This window comes from Cricetulus griseus, chromosome 2 (genome assembly GCF_003668045.3).
Source record: "Cricetulus griseus strain 17A/GY chromosome 2, alternate assembly CriGri-PICRH-1.0, whole genome shotgun sequence".
Classification (NCBI taxonomy): Eukaryota; Metazoa; Chordata; class Mammalia; order Rodentia; family Cricetidae; genus Cricetulus; species Cricetulus griseus.
In genome coordinates, this window is record NC_048595.1 from 99,783,306 (window position 1) to 99,803,191 (window position 19,886).

The window sequence follows — 19,886 nt, forward strand, 5'->3', positions numbered from 1 at the left end:
CTAAGGTGAGGGTTGACTCAGTTTGGCTTCTTCCTCTGCCCAGTCCTGCTTCCACCTTTCTCCCTCATAGGTGCTCATCCTTAGCAGAACCCCACACTGACATTCAGCCTGCAACAAGTCCCTTCACTTAGTCCCCGGGACTCCCTGCCTCCCTTCTGGCAAATCTATGAAAGCCCCAGTCAGGGACTCGGTATCCAGAGTGATGAGGACACATTTCCAGGAGCTTCTATGACCTCCTCAGATTCACCCCACCCCTTCCCCACCCCTCCCTGCATCTCTTCCCCTCCATCTCCACCCCCATACATCTCCAGACCCAAGCCTGTCTTTCTGATCCTTCCTATGGCAGCTACATGTTGGACACCCTTACATCCCAGAGGCCTTGTTCAATCTTGTCCCCTTTGACAAGTAGGTCCTGAGAGAGTCACCTATTCAGGGCTAGATGCAGACATACTATCCAACAGGCACGTAGTTTTCCACTCTTCTGATCATAGTCTTTAAATACAGCATCTATTTCATGATCATAGAGAAAGAAGATTTTCTATTAATAAAAAACAAATGTCCCTTTATTTGCAGCAAAAACAGCAACTTCTTCACATGCGCTGAAATGTAACATTTAACTTTTTTGGAATTATCTTTCAGTTCACAATGTTTCTATCATTCCTAAGTGACGCAAATCGCTCACATTTGCTAAGAATAGACGCGGTCTGTCTGACTATAGCAATAAAGCAAGTCTGTTCAAGAAGTGTTTCAAGTCTTCTTGGTGGCCTTCCTACTAATGAAACACCTTGTGCTTTCTGTGGTTCTTTTTCTACTCTGCTTCCTTTTGTGGTTTTCCAAAGCAGATTTGGAAAGAACCATAAAAGGGTATACGTTCACAATTATAAAATAAGTCATTTGTTCCCAGAAAACAGCCCTTTTGGTGTCAGAATTTCAGGACTGATTAAGGAGCAAGTCTCAGGGTTGGGCATTGTGCGGCATCCAAAAATACAAACAAACAAGGTGCAGTTACTCAAAATTTCCACTTGAGGGTGCTGGTTCCTTGGGTGGCAAATAGACTGCACAGGCATCCTGCTGGTGAGGTTCCATAGCCACCTGGAGCTACCACACCATAGAATGTCACACAGTGTCTGTCCACAGCTCCTCAGGTCCTCAACCCCATTATGAGTAGGGCCCAGCTTAGGGGTAACTCACACCTGATCCCGACACCTCAGCTCCCCCAGAAGAGAGGGCAGAGCAAGCCGGAATGAGAGAAGGCAAGAAGTTTGTGGAACATTGAAAGACAAAGAGACCTGGGAGGAGTGAGACACCAGACAATGCTTATTGAAGGAGTAGCTGGGCCTGACCCACTAGCTGAGCAAATGAACAGGGATGGCCAGCCTCACACAACAGTCCAGAAGTTCTGGGCACTCGGCAAAGGCCGGGATTGGAGACCAGGCCCTGTGAAGAGCGATGCTTCCTGGTGAAATGTGGCCACGGTGAAGCTGTTCCTGGGGTCCCTCTCTGGGTCACCGGTCTTTGCATCATAGCTGAAGTAACAGAGGATGCAGGTGATGGCCACAGTGACAACAAAGAGCACTGCCACCATTCCAATCACTGCTGTCTCCATGATTCTGAGTGACACTTGTCACATGTGGGTGATCTCTGAGCCTTAGTGTCCCATCAGAAACAGGGGCTATTGGTTGTCACAGGTGCTCTATGCTGGATGGCTGCCCCTCCTCGGTCTTCTAAGATGCTGGTCTGAGGCCTTGGATTGTGGCATCCTAGACCACTAACCCTTCTGTTGGAATCAGATGATCTTTGGTCTAGTTTTTAACTTCAGATCAGACCTGCAAAAGATGTGGTCAACTCCACTAGCAGCTTTTAGAAGCATCATCAGGGAAGATGTAAGCAAATGACTCCCTGAACATGAAGGAGAGACATGCCAGGCCAGCCCTAGCCCATTAGCAATGCCACAGGACTTCAAGAATGACTGATTAAAAACAAAAATAGCAACTATACACTTGGGAAGACAAAAGCCTCCCCATCAGTGTACCCAGGAGGAGCCTGGCTCCTCTGAGGGAGGTACCCAGAGTCAGTCTTCCAATTGGCCTCTCTGCTGCACTCCCAGCCCCTGGACCCGGGCTGGAAGGCAAGTGTGGAGACGGACACATGCCAGCTCTAAGCAACATGGAGGCGAGGCGAGGCAGCACACACAGGTCATTACGTATTCCAAGGGCATTCAGTGGGCAAGGCGGGAGAGACGGCAGGTTGTATTTGACCTCGCTTTCTGAGCAGGGTTGGAAAGTATGGTATAGACAAGGAAGCACATTCTCCAGTCCCTTTAGTGACATCTCATGGGGCCCTTTCACTTTCTATACACAAAAGGGCCTCCCTTTTGCTGCCACCCGGGGCCCACTACTTACACTGGGTGCTATGAAGACTTACCCCGGATCTCAGGCGTGCCAGCTCTGACCCCCTGTCTGGTGACCACCCCAGGTGGCCATGGCTCTTCCCCGAAGCCTGCAGTGGTTTTCTTTGGTGCTGCCTGGAACTTGGCAGGGAGATGTCTGAGCAGCTGTGAGTACTTCCTGAATCCCTTCCTCCAATTGTGATTGAAGGCCTGTGACCCACAGCCACCACCTCCTCAGCTACAGCAAGCACTCAGCCCGCCCCACACGCTTGCTTGCAGGATCAATCCTTAACTGCCCCTTGAGAGGTATCAGAAGAGGGAGTCCCGCCCATGCCCACTTATGCCTGGCGCCTCCTGAGACTATACCACATCCAGAAAGGAGTCTGTGTTATCAGCTGCCCTTTACCATACTGTGAAAAACGGAGTCTTCCAGGTCCTGGACACAGCCAGGCCTGTCTCATAAATACTGGTCCCACAACCTGTGCAGTGATCGAGTCTCCATTTTACAGGTACAGTCACAGAGCAAATACGCCCGGCCAGGACAGTTGCCAGTTAGTCAGGATAAGGACAGCAACAAATGGCAGAGCAGGGATTCCCTTCCTGTACTCCAACTTGCTCTTCACAGAGAACATACAGAGTGATCACCTGATCACCGTTTGCCTGATTAGGTCCCCAGGGCCCCCAAGAAGAGAGAGAACAGGACCCAAGGTCATGCAGCCAGGATCTTTTCCAGATTCTCCAAGGCCCAAGAGAACTTCAGTGGCATTATAGGTAAACAGCTACTAGGGAGGAGAGCAAACAATACACTGTTTTGTTCTAGCCCAGCCCCTTTTCTAAGATGCTCCAAAAATCTGGGCTCATCCTCCTCATGGGTACAGGGAGTCAAGCCCTTGGCAATATTTCTCTTAACTGGGGCAACCAGAAGTAGGAAGATGTAAACAGGAAACACACATCAGAGCTATCTGAGCCCCCAGCATCCCCTGGTGGGGCTGGGAGAGGAGCCCCAGAGGCTGTTGTGAACTTGACTGTTTATCTTGCTTCTCCTTTGCCTGTTCTTTGAGTGTGTGTGTGGTGGTGGTGGTGGTGGGGAGAATGGCCTGGCAATTCCATCAGGAATGTCCAGCCCTGTTACCTTCTACATTGTATAATTTTCTACCTAAACTTTCCCCTCTTTCCCATTCTTGAATTATCTGTCAAGTCCCCTTGAAGCCACAGAAGTGGGCAGGTCTGCAGCAGGCAGGATGCAGGAGGCTGTGAATAGAGAGGGGAGGAGCTAAGGGCTGGGCTGAGTTGACATGGCGATGAGGAGGGAGAGATGGACACGATGAACACTCCAGAGAGAAATCAACCCAACAGACCTCTTGCCCACTTTCCCATCACAGAAATCTGGTGTGGTTGTCATTGTCGTTCATCTACCCCCTTCCTCACTGGTCACTCCTCCCCTAGTCCTCACAGAGAGTCCACTGGGAAAGGGAAGGAAAGGGACATTCTATTCCAGTGAGTCACCCTGACTGTCTGGCCAGTTCCCTCCCCCACAGAGCCTTGCCCTGCTTCTCTCTTGTTCCCAGGCTAAGGCTGGGACAAGATTTCCTTTCCCTTCATAGATAGCGTTTGGGACCTTGCATGCCTGTTGACTTTGGTAGAAGTCTCTACTATCTATGTCATTTTAAGGAAGCAGAAACTGAGGTCCAGGCCACCCAGCACTCCACGCAATTTAAATAACTCTGTTGTTCCCCCTGGTCTTATCAGCCACTACTGTGAATCTGCAAACAGGCAGGTTGGAGATTCAAGGTCTGGATAAGAATCCCTACCCAGTCGCCAAAGAAACACAACCCAGTGCAGCCAGAGGGTGGCGCCTGCCCAGGACCATGCTCAGAGGAGCACTGGAGGCAGTGCTCTACATGGCCTCAACTGTCCTTTCTCTAAAGCCCTGGGTATCCACACCGAATGTTTCCTTCTAGCGTAGGCAGGGGTCACCCACTTCTCCCCATTCTACAGGCAGATCCCAGCCCCGGCTTCCCATCCCAGAAGAGTTCCCAGGGGCTCCCTCCTCCCACTGTGCTACAATTAAGAACATTCTCACACACAAAAAATAAATAAATGCTTTCTGGTGGCTTTTATTTGTTATAGCCAAGCAACAACGAAAGGGCCACCTGCCCCATACACAGGCTGCCCCTGTAAGGGCATCATAGGGCCTCCCGAGTCAGATGAGCTCTTCATATCCACCTGAGCACTGGCTCTGCCAGACACCCTTGATACATCTGGGGTCATCAGGAATTGCAGTCACAAGCTAGGATGTCCAGTCAGCCCAGCTCCAAGCCCAAGTCCTACACTGTAAGGGCTGCCCAAGTGGTTCCAAGGTCTCTGTTGTACAGGGTGAAAAGGACTCATGCACAAATGAAACCCAAGCAGGACTCAGGTCCCAGCACTCCCATTCACCCCAGAGACACATCCTTTTCTATGGAAACATTAGGGTCCACTTATTTTGGTGTGGGATGGAGGGCAGGTCCAGGTAGATGCCATTGGCCTCAGCGGCGGGCTCCGCGAGCATGGTGGTGGTGGTGGAGGCGATGAGGAGAATGGTGACGCTGGTGATGGAGATGGTGGTGGTGATGATGAAAGCCTGCACTGGTCACCCCAGACACGTGGCCACGGTGATGGCGATGGTGATGGTGAAAGGCTCCCAGGAGACCCCCTCGCCGGCCGTGGAAGAGTCGAGGCCGGGTTTGCCGGACTCGGTTTCTCTCCACGTCATGTTCCTGTGATCCATGGAAAAGACAGATGGCCACCAATAGCAGCAACAATAAGATGGCCAGCACAGTGCCGGCAATCCAGCTCACAAGGGCTGTGCTCCCCAGAAGGCCTAACATCTGGAAGCCAGAGGGTCCAGCTTCACTCGGTGGTTCCCTTAGCAGCCTCTGCTTGGCCCTCACGGTCCCTGAAGTTAAGGTTGTCTCGGCTCCTGCAGGCTGGAGAGCGGCCAGGAAATGTGGGAGAGGCCTGTTTGGACTAGCTTCTCAACCAAGTACAAGGCCAGAAGGCTGTTTGAGGGGAGGCCATGCAGGAAGAGTGGGTGGAGACAGAGGAGCTGTGGGACTGGCTTGCTTGAAGGGAGGGCCCTGAATTTAGGGATAAGAGGTCAAGATCCTATCTATTGCTGCCTCCTGGCAGGGGGAGGACCCTCCTCTGGGCTTCAGTTTCCGAGAAAACACTGAACAGAGATTAAAGGTTTGGACCTATACAGCTCCCAGGCTCTGTGACTACAGCCTGCAATGTCCTCCATAGCTAAGGGTCCAAGTCTGCCCAGTGAGTCAGCCCAAGACCTGTGAACATCGGTCAGGGCTGGCTGGATCCTGATGAGGGCCACCAGCAGTCCACCATCCAAAGGGGTCCTTGCTTCTCCTGCTGGGTCTAGGAAGCCAGAGGGCTGGGTGTCAGTCTTGGGTAAATTGGAAGCAGAAGAAAAACCACCTGAGGTCACATGGGCCAGCCCCTGGGCTCCCAGATCAACAATCTCAATGGTTGGCAGTCTTCTTGCTCTCTCATCCTCCCTGTCACAAGCTTAGGTCATTCCTACCTGGCTGGGGACTAGGACAGTGATTGGAATGTGAAGTCTTCAACTCTGTCATTACTAGTTCTGAATCCCCCCATGAGCCCTTGCCATCACAGATGAGGCTCATGGTCTTCCAAAGCATCCCTGTTGTCTGCAAGCTGACTGGGATCTCAGCTTGCAGGGGTGGGGGCTCCCCAAAGCCCCAGCTCTCTACCCTGACCCTTAGGGGCCCTTCGGCCCCTTCCTCCAAGCTCCTTCTGATGAGTGCTCAGCTCCCCACCAACAGGAGTGCATTTACCTAACCCCAGGCTGGCTCTCAGGCTCTGCAGTAGCTCCATTTATAAAGTTGGGCAAGGCCCATTGCTTCCTCTGTGAGGTCCCATGGTGGAGGTGACCTCTAAGGAGAGTTCTCCTCCTCTAATCCCAATGGCAGCTGCTTTCTCTGATATCTTTAGTGAAAACCTGCAGCAGCTCAAAGGGTTAAATGTCACCTTTGGCCAAGCTGATCTCAGGAGTGGCAGGTCTCATGACTCCAGAGGCATCCCTAGCCCTCTGGAGAAGTCTCTTGAACTTTTAATGAGGCTTGAGTAAAGAACTCCTCCTTCTGGGGCTCTGGAGCCAGCTGTCTTCCCTTGAGGCACATTGAAAGAAAGCCTGGTGGTAGCTGGGAGAGTGGGGAGGAGGGAGAGAAAGAGGGAAGGAGGGAGAGAAGGCTAAACAGAGAACTTATCTCCCAGACTTTGCCAAGGAGACACCCACTCCACACAAGCCAGGGACTGCCCTGCAATGTGCAGACTGAAGACTCTCAGTCATTCCTAAGGGCCCCGGGGAATCATCCGCCCCAGCCCACCTTAGAGAAACTGACAGCAGGGAAGGGAAGGAACTTGCCGTGTCTCACCATTGTGGGCTAGTGTCCCCCCACAAGCCATCCGTAGAGCTTTAGTGGTGATGTGAAGAGCTGTCCAGGGTTGAGGACCTTAGCTGCTGCTGGGGTCGCCAGAGACAACGGAAGATAGTGTGCAGTAAGAGTGAGAGCTCAAGGGGCCAGGGCTTAAGAGACACTCACACACACACAATACATATTTACTTTATGAGGTACACATTTTCTCTCCTCTTGGATAAAAGCTAGGACCTTGAAGTGGTCGTCTTATTAGTTGCTTTGGTTACTTAGGGGTAACAGGATGCAGTCTGCAGGGCTCAGAAGTAACTCCTCGTGTCCACTGTGAGATAGTGTTTCCCACTTTTAATTCTGTGACTGCTTCACTGATAATTTTGAATGGCCTGACTAGACATAGGGTTTCTAGACTGATGGATGACCTCAGAGGGACTGGCTATGATGTAGTCCCAGCCTCAGAAAAGCTGTCCTGCGGCTCTGTCATTGTATTTCCTCCTGCGGTTGAGTCTTTCTTTTGCAGTACTCCACAGGCTGCTTTCTCAGGCAGGGCTTTCAGATGACCAGCTGATGCACAAGCCTTTGGGAGTTCTTGCTGTCTACTTCAATGCCATGATGTCCAAAGTGCCTCAACTCAATGAATGGCTTTGCACGCACACTTTAAAGCCAATGCCACCCTGTGGGAACTCATGATCCCCTTACTTGTGTGTGCACACATTCATGTACTTGTTCATACAAGTTCCACACAAGGCTGTGAGTGGTTTTGGTTGGTCAGCAAGAACAACCACATTGTTTTCACTAATTGGTGGCACCACCTAGTGGTGACAGTGAATAAATCACTTTTGTATTCTGACCCATCAAAATTTTCTATTATCCTGGTTTTTGTTGATAGATCATAATTAGCAGCCATACATTTAACTCACCATTCTGAATTATCAATAATATAACCAAAGAATTAAAGGTAGAAAGAGGGCGGTGGTGGCGCACGCCTTTAATCCCAGCACTAGGGAGGCAGTGGCAGGTGGATCTCTGAGTTCGAGGCCAGCCTGGTCTACAAGAGTTAGTTCCAGGACAGCTAGGGCTACACAGAGAAACCCTGTCTTGAAAACAAAAACAAACAAAAAAAACAAGAAAGGAAGAATTAAACATGGGAAAATACTATTTCACAGTAGAAGTCAACAATCACATCCTTGGTCCCAGAACGTCATGGTAAATTTCTAGGACATTCCTGGGAAGAAGTTGAAGGTATGTTCCAGTAGGCCTGTCCAAAAGTATGGAAGAGGCAGCCAGATCGAAGAACAGCCCAGAGGTGGGCTGAAGCAACAAACAACTGCAGCAACTTGACAACTGAGAGTGTCTGTCCGAGAGAATCCAGTCAGGGCTCCACCCATCCTTTGGTTTGATAGAAATCCCTGGACAGTGGCCAGCAGGTTCCTACCCTGGGCATTCAGGTCAGTTAGAGAAAGGAGACACGCTGCCAGGGAACTTAGAGCTGCAGGGCCACATGCCTAGAAAACAAGACCACAGACAAGCAGGCAGGGTCTTCATGCCTCAAAGCAATATGCTTGGAATTGTTCTATATAAATGTTTATAGATCTTCATCCCAAGCAAACCAAGACCAAAGTGCCCCCCATTCAGTAAACACCTAGAGAAGAGTCAATAGACAAGTTATTGTATCCTTACCACTAGAGTCACTGGACTCCAAGTAGCAGAGACAGAAAAAAAAAGAAGAAGAAAAAAAAAACCCTCTCATCAGTACTCTATGGAACAAGGACAATCTATGCAACCAGAGGGTTTTTTGTTGTTGTTAATTTTACATATTTGTTGTTGTTGCTGCTGCTGCTGTAGTGTGTGTGTGTGTGTGTGTGTGTGTGTGTGTGTGTGTGTGTGTGTGTGTGTGTGTTAGAGGACAATTTTCAGGAGTCAGTTTTCTGCTACCATGTGGGTCCTGGCCCACATCAGGTCTTCAGGCTTGGGAAAAAGCACCATTACCAACCGAGCCATCTCACCAGCCCAGGATGTTTATTTTTAATTAGGACTCAACCCAGAACATTCTTTATAACTCAGAAAAGAATGGCATTAAAAGGTAACGAGAGAAGGAGAAAAAAGGTCTGGAAATCAAACATGCTTTTTGTTTTTGATTATTTGAGACGCCCTTTCTCTGTGTATTCCAGGCTGGTCTCGAACACATCACATAGTCTGGTTGGCTTCAGACAGCAATCCTCCCGCACCAGCCTTCCAAGAACTGGATGACACACACTCCCCTACCCAGAACTCAAATGTATTTCTATAATGAATATTATAGAGAACAGAGCCTATGGAGAAATAATGATTAAAGAAACAGAGAAGATGGGGCCAGTGAAATGCTCTGGAGAGTAAAGACCCTGGCCACCAAGTCTGGTGACCTGAGTTCAGTCCCCAGAATTCACATGGTAGAGGGAACGAACTGATCTCTGGAAGTTGCCCTCTCATCTCCACACACATGCACCACAATGTAATAACATTATTAATTAATATATATAATATAAAAATAAATAAAATGTAATAAACAACACTTAAAAGAAAAAAAGAAAATCCCCTGACCTGAAGCAGTAAGTCTGCTAGTCAAAAGATATGCTGAGTACTACATCTGCCATTTAAAGGGGCCAAGACACATGGGAAGGATCAGTGAGAGCTTAATGGCACCAGAATAATAATATTAGTTTTCAAAGCAACAAGGTAGGACCACCATAGGAAAACATTAACAGTTTTTTGTTTGTTTTTATTATTTTTATTGAGTTATACAATTTCCCTACTCTTCTTCCCTCCTCTCTCCCCTTCCACTCTCCTCTCTACACTCCATGTTCCCAATTTATTGAGGAGATCTTGTCTTTTTCCCCTTCCTAGGTGGATCCATGTATGTCTCTCTTAGGGTCCTCTTTGCTACCTAGGTTCTTTGGGGTTGTGACCTGTAGGCTGGTTGTCCTTTGTTTTATGTCTAATATCCACTTATGAGTGAATAGATATTATATTTGTCTTTCTGGGTCTGGGTTACCTCACTTAGAATGGCTTTTTCTAGATCTGTCCATTTGTCTGCAAATTTCAAGATGTCGTTGTTTTGTGATTTGGTTTTTTGTTTTGTTTTTTTAATGGCTGAGTAGTACCCCATTGTGTAAATGTACCACATTTTCTTTATCTTTCTTTATCTTTCTTCAGTTGACGGGCATCTAGGTTGTTTCCAGGTTCTGGCTATTACGAATAATGCTGCTTGAACATAGTTGAGCAAGGGTCCTTGTGGTATAAGTGTGCATCTTTTGGGTATACGCCCAAGAGTGGTATCTCTGGATCTTGGAGGAGATTGATTCCCAATTTTCTGAGGAACCGCCATACTGATTTCCAAAGTGGCTGTTCAAGTTTGCACTCACACCAGCAATGGAGGAGTGTTCGTCCCCCTTACTCCACATCCTCTCCAGCATACACTGTCATCAGAGTTTTTGATCTTGGCCATTCTGACTGGTGTAAGATGGTATCTCAGATTGTTTTGATTTGCATTTCCCTGATGGCTAAGGATGTTGAGCATTTTCTTAAGTGTCTTTCAACCATTTGAGATTCCTTTGTTAAGAATTCTCTTTTTAGATCTGTACCCCATATTTTATTGGATTATTTGGTTTTTTTAATGTCGTGTTTCTTGAGTTCTTTATATATTTTGGAGCTCAGTCCTCTGTCAGATGTGGTGTTGGTAAAGATCTTTTCCCATTCTGTAGGCCACCATTTTGTCTTGTTGACCATGTTCTTTGCTTTACAGAAGCTTCTCAGTTTCATGAGGTCCCATTTATTCATTGTTGCTCTCAGTGTCTGTGCTAGTGGTGTTCTATGTAGGAAGTGGTTTCCTGTGCCAATGAGTTCAAGGCCACTTCCCACTTTCTCTTCTATAGGGTTCATTGTGGTTGGTTTTATGTTGAAGTCTTTGATCCATTTGGACTTGAATTTTGTGCATGGTGATAGATATGGATCTATCTGCAATCTTCTACATGTGAACATCCAGTTATGCCAGCACCATTTGTTAAAAATGCTTTCTTTTTCCATTTTATAATTTTAGCTTCTTTGTAAAAAATCAAGTGTTCATACGAGTGTGGATCAATATCTGAGTCTTCAGTTCAATTCCATTGGTCTATTGTAGATTTTTATACCAATACCAAGCTGTTTTCATTACTATAGTTCTATAGAAGAGCTTGAAGTCAGGGATGGTGATGCCTCTGGAAGTTCCTTTATTGTACAGGAGTGTTTTCACTATCCTGGGTTTTTAGTTTTTCCATATGAAGTTGAACATTGTCCTTTCAAGGTCTGTGAAGAATTGTGCTGGGATTTGATGGGGATTGCTTTAAATCTATAGATTGCTTTTGGTAGGATTGCCATTTTACTATGTTGTTCCTATCTATCCAAGAGCATGGGAGATCTTTCCATTTTCTGATATCTTCATCAATTTCTTTCTTCAAGGACTTAAAGTTCTTGTCATACAGATCTTTCACTTGTTTGGATAGAGTTACCTCAAGATATTTCATGTTATTTGTGGCTATTTGTAAAGGGTGTTGTTTCTCTGATTTCTTTCTCAGCCCATTTATCATTTGTATATAGGAGGGCTACTGGTTTTGTTTGTTTGTTTGTTTGTTGTTGTTGTTGTTATTAATCTTGTATCCTGCTATACTACTTTTATCAGTTGTAATAGTTCCCTAGTAGAATTTTGGGGATCATTTATGTATACTATCATATCATATCATCAGCAAATAGTGAAAGTTTGACTTCTTCCTTTCCAATTTGTATCACCTTGATCTCCTTTTGTTGTCTTATTTTTCCAGATAGAGCTTTGAGTACTATATTGAATAGATCTATTTGTTTATCTGGTCTTGACTAAATTTTGATATGTGGTACTTATCCAGAGAACTGTCCATTTCATTTAGATTTTCCAATTTTGTGGAATATAGATTTTTAAATATGACCTGATGATTCTCTGGATTTCCTCGGTGTCTTTTGTTATGTCCCCCTTTTCATTTCTGATTTGTTAATTTGGATATACCCTCTATGTCTTTTGGTTAGTTTGGATAAAAGTTTGTCTATCTTGTTGATTTTTTCTTGAAGAACAAACTCTTTCGTTTCATTGATTCTTTTTTTCATTGATTCTTTGTATTGTTTTCTTTGTTTCAATTTTATTGATTTCAGCCCTCAATTTGATTATTTCTAGCCATCTACTACTCCTGGGTGACTTGGCTTCTTTTTGTTCTAGAGCTTTCAATTGTTCTGTTAATTCATTAGTGTGGGATTTCTCTAGCTTCTTCATGTAGGCATTTAGTGCTATGGACTTTCCCCTTATCACTGCTTTCATTGTGATAAGTTTGGGTTTGTTGTGCTGTCATTGTCATTAAATTTTAGGAAGACTTTAATATCTATCTTTATTTCTTCATTGGCCCAGTGGTGATTGGTCAATTTCCATGTTTATGGGCTTTCTGTAATTTAGTGTTGTTGTTGAATCCTAAATTTAAGCCATGGTGATCCAATAAGATACAGGAGATTATATCAAATTTTTTTTGTATCTGTTGAGATTTGCTTTGTTACCAAGTATGTGGTTAATTTTTTAGAAGGTTCCATGAGGTACTGAAAACAAGGCATATTCTTTTGTGTTTGGGTGGAATGTTCTATGGATGTCTGTTACAGACATTTGAGTCATAACATCTGTTAGTTCCTTTATTTCTCTGTTAAGTTTCTATCTGGCAAACCTGTCCAGTGGTGAGAGTGGGGTGTTGAAGTCTCCCACTATTAGTGTTCGTGGCTTGATGTGTGGACTAAGCTTTAGCAATGTGTCTGTTACAAATGAGGGTACCCTTGTATTTGGGCCATAGATGTTTAGGATTGAGACTTCATCCTGATGGAATTTTCCTGTGATGAATATGAATTGTCCTTCTTCATTTCCTTTGACTAATTTTAGTTTGAAATCTATTTTGTTAGATATTAGGATAGCAATACCAGCTTGTTTCTTGGGTCATTTGATTGGAAAATCTTTTCTCAACTCTTTACTCTGAGATAATGTCTGTCTTTGTAGTTGAGATGTGTTTCTTGTATGCTGCAGATGGATGGATCCTGTTTTGATATCCAATCTGTTAGCCTGTGTCTTTTTATAGGTGAATTAAGTCCATTAATATTAAGGGATAATAATGGCCAGTGATGGATGGTTTCTGTTATTTTTGCTTTTGTTGTTAATGGTGGCATTGTGTGTGAATTTCCCTTCTTAAGGATTTGTTGGTGTGGGATTATCTATTGCTTGTGGTTTTTGTGGATGTAGCTTTTAGTATTTTTAGTATTCCTTTTCAAATTTTCTGTAGGTCTGGATTTGTGGATAGGTATTGTTTAAATATGGTTTTGTTATGGAATATCTTGTTTTCTCCATCTATGATTATTGGAAGCTTTGCTGGGTAAAGTAGTCTGGACTGGCACCCGTGGTCTCTTAGCGTCATATAATACCTGACTAGAACCTTTTGGCTTTCATTGTTTCCATTGAGATGTCAGGTGTAATCCTGATAGGTTTGCCTTTATATGTTACTTGGCCTTTTTCCTTTGAAGCTCATAATATTCTTTCTTTATTCTGTATGTTTAGTGTTTTGATTATTATGTGGCAGGGGGACATTTTCTTTTGGTCCAGGCTATTTTGTGTTCTTTAAGCTTCTTGTATTTTCATAGCAGTGCAGTTGGCTGTGTCCCTGGCATGGGTGGGCCAACAGTTTTATTTAAAACCAAACACAGTCTATCAAACAATTCAACAATTTACTTATATAAGTTGAGAATATGTCCAAAGCCCTGCATATTATATTCTAGCAGCCTTATTCATAACTACCAAAAAAAAAAAAACCAGAAGTGGTCAAGACACCCTTCAGTAGGTGAGCATGCAAGCAAATGCTGGGGCAGCAAGACAGTGCAATGCTGTTCACTGTGGAAAAGAAATGAGCTATCAATTCACAATCCACTAGACATGAAGTACACATCTTTTGCTAAGTAGAAGAAGTCAATATGACAAGACTATGCACCCTGTGGACCCAATTCTATAGAAGTGTAAAACTCCAGAGAGAACAAAACAAAGGATGAGTGTTGTCAGAGCTAGGGACAGAAGGAAGAAAAGTAGAATACAGAAACACTTAACGTAGGTGCCTACTTTTAAGACACTATAATGGTGACACATGACATCATATAGATTTCTTTAAATCTGTAGCATATGCCACCAAGAGTGAGCCCTAATGTAGCCATGACTTTGAGTGGCAGTGTGTTGATGTAGGCTTATCCATTAACAAACGTACTGCTGTAGTGTTCGATGTCAAAGGTGGGGAACGCTGAGCATAGAAGGTTCAGGACAGTTTCTTTCACTTAACTTTTCTGTAATCCCCACAACACTACTCTAAGTAAAGACTGGCCTTAATAGGAGAGGTATGAAGAATGCCTCATGAACAATAGGAAGCACTAAATGGTTTAAATACCAAGGAGGAGGTATTTGTGGTTCACAAGTTCTTGACAGGATCTTGTTCTCCTGTAGCCTTGGCTGACCTCAAATTTGTGTCAATCCTCCTGCTTCAGGCTTCCAGGTGCTGGGATTACAAGCTGGGAGCTATCATCCCATCAATTTTTTAACATATATTATTTACTTTCTGAGTCCACCAAACCCTGACACCAGAGCAGAAAGCACCATCACAATACACCACAAACAAACCACAGGGCCCTGACTAGTAAATGTAATTCTGTCTCTAGCAGAATATTGAGAGATGAATATCTACGAAAAAGTAATGGGTATTCTAGGAAGGCGAGGGTAGTTTGATATTTTTTTTAAATCTACTGATGTAATTAATTCTGTAAGTAGGATAAAAAAAAGTGAGACCACATCATTCGAACAGATGGCCCCCAAAAAGCATTTGATAAAATTGGCTATGCATTCCTGCTAAGTATTACAAATGAACAAGCAAAGGAAGACTACATTCTTAATGCAATTAAAAGAAAAAAATATCTTAAGTCAAATAGCTCACATCATTATTCTTCGTTTAAAAACATAAACATCCCTTCAAAAGCAATAACAACCTAATTGTTTACCCCACCATTTTCACTCAGTTGAGGACTACCAAATTAGAGTATGTTAGAAAAGGTGGGACTGTGATTGCATTCTAGGGAATTTAAAAGAATCTTCTGAAAAGCTATTAATCCTAATAAGAACTAAGTTTTTACTCGTTATTTATTTAGAGTCAGCATCTCTTGTATTCTGTGCTGGCCTTGAACCCAATGTGCAGCTGAGAAATTCTGATCCTCCTGACTCCACTTCCTGAGTACTGGGATAACAGGCATGTTCCATCAAGCATGGCTTATGCCTCACTAGGGATCAAGCCCAGGGCCTCCCGTATGGTATAGTCACACTACCAAGCAGGTTACTATAGCCCCAGCTCAGAACTAGATTATTTAAAATTAAAAATGTAAATACCAGTTATTTTCTTGCATAGCAGTAATAACTAACTCAAAAATAGAGTAAAATGAAGACATCACTAACATTGGTTGTTGCACGAGTTCTAATCAGTCTTAATAATAAAAACCCGGAGTCAGATATAGAGGTAAATGATGCTTTCAGAGAGACACAGGAGCAAGCCACGGCCACACCTTATCTTGCCAACTTCTCAGCCAAAAAAGAGAGCAAGCTTCTGTCTTCTCCCACCTTATATTCCTCTCTCCACACAGCCATACCACTTCCTGTCTTCCTCCAGACCTCTATGGTTAACTAGTGGCTTGATCTGCCCCCTGATCTTCATGCAAGCTTTATTCGTTAGCGTACAAACAAGATATCACCACAATTGGTGACCAAAAAGTGTAAAATTATTAATAAATTTAACAAGAAATATGAAATGAGGCAGGTATGGAAGCAGACACCTGCAATTCCAGCAATCAGGAGACAGAGTTAGGATAGCCAGGAATTCAAGGTCAAGCGAATTCCTCAAGTTTTTTAGCAAATTTGAGAACAGCCTGGGCTGCAAGGGACCTGGTGTTAAGAAAATAAAAAAGTAAGTATGAAATTTAAAACCAAAAAATCGATGATCCAATACTTTGTCAAGCGCCGTGAAGGAAAATGCAAGCATCTGCAATGATCCACCTTGAGTTTCCATGGATGAGCTCATGGCCTAAACCCAAGGTTCACCTCAGTGCACACGGGCCCTGTGAAACTAGCAACAACTGCAGGAACTGCTGCAGGACAGAGGTAATGGTTTGAAAGGGGGTGGAGTGCTTTTTTGTTTTGTCTCTCCAGATACATGAGATTTTTCCCAGGTAGCCCAGGGCAGCCATCTGGAGAGAAATCTGAATTGTGCAGAATGTAGGAATTTATTTGCCTTGACTTTCAAAACCTTGCCTCCTAAGTCAAGCCACTTTCCTGGGGTGCGTCTACTTCCTTCTTTCTGTTTTAGCAAACTGAACAAAGAACCAAGCCCCACAACATTCCCCCACAAGGTAGAAAGCCATCCCAAGGTAGATGGATGGAAACTGTGATCTATTTCTGGCCCCGAGGGTTGATGAAAAGAGAGAGAAGAAGGAAATACAAAATGTGTGTAGCAGCTGCTCTGAACTCCAAAGATAAATGGGGAGCTTCAGGCAGATTTGTGTGGAGAGAATCAGCCAGAATGCAGATGTTACTTGGGAAGGGGATTTGGTTTACAAAATACACAAAACCTGGGTGCTTGTGAAACTGTGACCTCATTTTTACATAAACGCTTCTCATTAGCTGGGAGTGTTAGTGTTACAGATATAAATAGGCACAGACAAACATTTAGAAAGCTACACCAGCAAGGTCAACAGTGGTTTATATGTGCATATGTTTGTGTATGTGCCAGTGCACATGTGTGTGGATGCACAGTGTGTCTGTGTGTGTATGTGTGTGTGTGTGCATGTTCATGTGTGCATGCGTGTGTGAGAACGTATGTGTGTGGAAGACAGAGAACAGCCTCTGGTGTCATTCTTCTGGCATCACCCACCTTTTATTTTTATTTTGTTGAGATAGGGTCTCTGATTGCCCTGGAACTTGCCAAGTAAGCTAGGCTGGCTGACCAGAAAGCCCCAGGGACCCATCTGTCCCCATGTCCCAACACCACCCCTTGGGGTTACAAGTCCTTGCCATCATGCCCTTTCTTTCTTCTTTTTTTTTTCTTTTTCTTTTCAGGGTGTATTCTGGGGCTCAAGCTGAGATCCTTAAGCTCTCAAGGCAAGCTCAGCTCTTTTCTCAGCCCTCCCCAGCTCCACGTTGTCATGTAACTAACTTAGAGACTGACCTCCAAAATGCTGTGTGTGTGTGTGTGTGTGTGTGTGTGTGTGTAAGTCAGAGTTTGGCATGAAGAGTCTTCCTCAGTTGCTCTCCACTATTTTCATTTGTTTGTTTGTTTGAGACAGTGTCTCACACTGGAGCTCACTGATTCTCCTGCTCTGGCTCGTCCACAACCCCCCAGGGACCCTCTTGTCTCCACCTCCCCCAAGCTGGGATTACAGGCACAGACCCCACAATCTGGCTTTTTATGTGGTTGCTGGAAATCCAAAATCATGTTCCCCTGCTTGCATACAGCACTATACCATCTCCCCAGGCTCCACAGATGTCTCCTAAAAGAACAGGCAATAAAAAAAAAAAAATGTGAATGGATTGCTGTGTGGTGAGAAAAACTTATTAAATGACAACTGAAGTCTAGGTGTAGAGTGGCTGGCCATTGTTACAGCCTGAACATGAAATGTTCCCACAGGCTCACGTGCTTATGCCTGCTTCTCCAGATGGTGGCACCTTTTGGGGGGTTGAGGGTCTTTAGGGCCTGAGGCCTTGTTGGAGACGGTGGATCACTGGAGATGTGTCTTGGGAGTTACATCTTTCCCTGGCCTTTCCTGGATTCTGTCCCTGTGCTTTCTGACCTCAGCCACTCGACCCAGCCATTGAGATTTTCTGCCCAGGGGCACAGGACTAAGCAAGTATGAGCAGATGTTCCAGGAAGGAAGTCACACTTCTGCAAGGCTGGTTAATGGGTTAGAAGTTCAGTGATTGCGGGGAGGTTGGGATGATACAGGGCCAGAGCCTACTTACAGTTTAGCTTGGATTATCTTTAGTCCCCTTAATAGCCATTTGTCTTACTGTTCTATTTTGTGAGTAGACGCCAGGACCATGGCAACTCTTATAAAAGAAAGCATTTAATTGTGGCTTGCTTACAGTTTCAGAGGTTCAGTCCATTATCAACATGGCAGGAAGCATGGCAGACATGGTGCTGGGGAAGGAGCTGAGAGTGCTATATCCAGATAGCAGGAAGAGAGAGCCTGGCTTGAGCTCTTAAACCTCAAAGCCTACCCCTAGTAGCACACTTCCTCTAACAAGGCCACACCTACTCCAATAAGGCCACACCTCCTAATCCCCCCAAGCAGTGCCACTCCCTGATGACCAAGTATTTGAATATAGGAGCCTATGGAGGGCATTCTCACTCAAATCCCTATGCCCTTCTTGCCTACCTTTGTATCTCACTTAACACCCTTGTAAAACCTTTTGGAAAGTACTAGCTAACAAACCCTCATTTCCACCAACCCACGGGCCTATAAAAGAGGTCTCCACCCTTCGGTCTAACCCACATACCCAAAGTTTCACCAAAGTATTTTAAAAGTGTCTTGATGTATGTCCTTCTTTATTCTATCTCTACAAAAACTTCATGAAACTGTTGCCTTGCTGGAACACAGAATTTGGGGAAACCTGTACCTTGGTCATTTACATTTAGCTCTAGAATAAACGGTTTCTAGTCCTCTTTGTGGTGGGAGTTGTGTTTTTACATTGACAGAACTATTGACTGAATCCTCTGAACTCTGCTCTTTCTGTCCTTGAGTCATTCTCATGGGTAGCTTTGTCACAGCTACTGGAAACTGACCAGCACAGCTATTTATTGAAGATTTATCTCATTTTTAATGCATTTGAAATTTTTCATACCTATACATGAGAGAGAAAAAAGAAAGAAGGAAGGAACAAATGAAAGAAAGAAAGAAAGAGAAAGAAAGTTGGCCAAAAATGAAAGAAAACTAGGCAACTGTTGTGGGGTAGGTAGGTAAGTAGAACCTTTGGTGTTGTCCAATATGGCAGCCACTAACTAAATGGTCAGTGAGGAGACACAAATACACCAAGTTGAGACACTGTATGAGTGCTGTACTGTACACTACTCCAAAACTTAGTACACAAAGGAATGTAAATACATCACCAATAACTGTTCTGACTGTGTTTGTTCACTATATATATATATATATATATATATATATATATATCCTTTTTGTCTCTCTGTTATGGCTGCCAAACAGTTTGAAATGTGACTTGTCCCAGTTTGCCTTCTGTTGTTGTGATAAATCACCATGTCCGGAGCAGCTTGGGGAAGAAACAGTATATTTGGCCTACATTTCCCTGTCACAACCCATCATTGAGGAAGTCAGGGCAGGAACTGAAGCAGAGACCATGGAGGAATGCTGCTTGCTGGCTTGTTCCTCATGGGTTGCTCTGCCTGCCCAGGGGTGTCATAACCCATAGTGGCTTGGGTGCTCCCACATACATCACTAATCAATATAATGTCTTCTTTAGGCCAAATGTGATGGAGGCATTAACTCTGTTGAGATTCACTCTTCCCAGATAACCCTAACTTATATCACACAGACAGAAAGCTAAATGGCACACTACTGGACAGAACCACACCTCACACCCTGTGCTCCAGTGAAGCATTAATCTAATTAATCCTATCAATAATAACCAGGAGTCAGAGAACAGGCTAAAAACCTGAAAGATCAGAGAAGCAGAGGAGCAGCCACAATGACTTCCTGTCTCTATGGTTTCTCTGTCCAAAAGGGCCTAGATTCTCTCTCCACCCTGCCTTATCACTTCCTATCTCCTCTTTGTACAGACTTCCTGACCTCTATTGTTAACTAGTGGCTAGCTCTGCCCTCTGGTTCCAAGCAAGCTTTATTTGTCAGAACACAAACAAAATATCACACAACACTCCAAGTCGTGTTCTGTTCTG

At 44.6% G+C, this 19,886-nt stretch overlaps 2 protein-coding genes across 2 annotated transcripts; both read right to left on the reverse strand.

Moving 5' to 3' along the window:
- Window positions 1–463: 463 nt before the first annotated feature.
- Window positions 464–3,824, reverse strand: Spaar (small regulatory polypeptide of amino acid response). The gene is made up of 2 exons (XM_027403217.2): window positions 2,425–3,824; window positions 464–1,826 (listed from the first exon to the last, which is right to left on the reverse strand). The coding sequence occupies exon 2, from the start codon at window positions 1,604–1,606 to the stop codon at window positions 1,379–1,381; it is 228 nt and encodes a 75-aa protein (XP_027259018.1). The 5' UTR covers window positions 1,607–1,826; window positions 2,425–3,824; the 3' UTR covers window positions 464–1,378.
- Window positions 3,825–4,587: 763 nt separating this feature from the next.
- Hrct1 (histidine rich carboxyl terminus 1) lies at window positions 4,588–5,821 on the reverse strand. The gene has a single exon (XM_027403616.2). The coding sequence runs from the start codon at window positions 5,257–5,259 to the stop codon at window positions 4,918–4,920; it is 342 nt and encodes a 113-aa protein (XP_027259417.1). The 5' UTR covers window positions 5,260–5,821; the 3' UTR covers window positions 4,588–4,917.
- Window positions 5,822–19,886: the final 14,065 nt, after the last annotated feature.